This window comes from Mesitornis unicolor, unplaced genomic scaffold (genome assembly GCF_000695765.1).
Source record: "Mesitornis unicolor isolate BGI_N332 unplaced genomic scaffold, ASM69576v1 scaffold28946, whole genome shotgun sequence".
In the NCBI taxonomy this organism is placed as follows: domain Eukaryota; kingdom Metazoa; phylum Chordata; class Aves; order Mesitornithiformes; family Mesitornithidae; genus Mesitornis; species Mesitornis unicolor.
The window spans coordinates 1-605 of record NW_010193420.1 but is presented as its reverse complement, the minus strand read 5'-3'; the positions used below and the strand labels follow the sequence as shown (position 1 = coordinate 605).

The following is a 605-nucleotide window of genomic DNA, read 5'->3' as shown; positions in this document are numbered from 1 at the left end:
CTCTGGCTGCCCCTGCAACCTGTGTGTGTCTGTCTCAGGAGCGTGTCCCACCACCTACCAGCATGGGGCACGTCTCCAGAGAGCCTCACAAAAATGCTGCAGGTGCACCCATCCTACAGTGACTTCACCCTTGTCCTGCCACGTGTAGCAGTGGGCACAGCCGCTGATGGTGCATGGTAGCGCACTGGCTTCTCCTTGGTGCAGTGCACACACCATCCCAGTGTCCTTAACACATGTGAAGAGCAGAGCATTGAGTAAGGGGTGAGAGCTCCCTGGGGTAGGGTGCCACAGGCCCCCGCGCTGCCTCCTGGCCACAGGCTCACAGCCAAGACCCTCCACAGAGTGTGTGGGGCTGAGCACCGGGAGCTGTGCTGCTCCCCGTTATCAGGGAGGCTGTGGCTTTGATGGAGGGGAAGCAGTAGCTGAAGGGGTCAGCATCGCTGCAGTGAGGACTGCAGTCATTCCCGTTGCGGGCAGCCGTGACTCCGGGGCTCTCTCCCCGCAGATCATTGCTGCCCAGGAGGAGATGCTGCGCAAGGAACGGGAGCTAGAGGAGGCGCGGAAGAAGCTGGCCATGATCCGGCAGCAGCAGTACAAGTTCCTGC

At 61.3% G+C, this 605-nt stretch overlaps 1 protein-coding gene across 1 annotated transcript in view; it reads left to right on the top strand.

The window, feature by feature from the left end:
- The window catches only part of LOC104542979 (talin-1-like), a gene marked incomplete at its 3' end in the record, with an annotated part of 8,077 nt that extends 7,476 nt beyond the window's left edge, over positions 1-601 (top strand). The window contains 1 exon segment of the mRNA XM_010187458.1: positions 506-601. Within this exon segment, the coding sequence (XP_010185760.1) occupies positions 506-601 (96 nt within the window).
- Between the last annotated feature and the right edge of the window lie 4 nt (positions 602-605).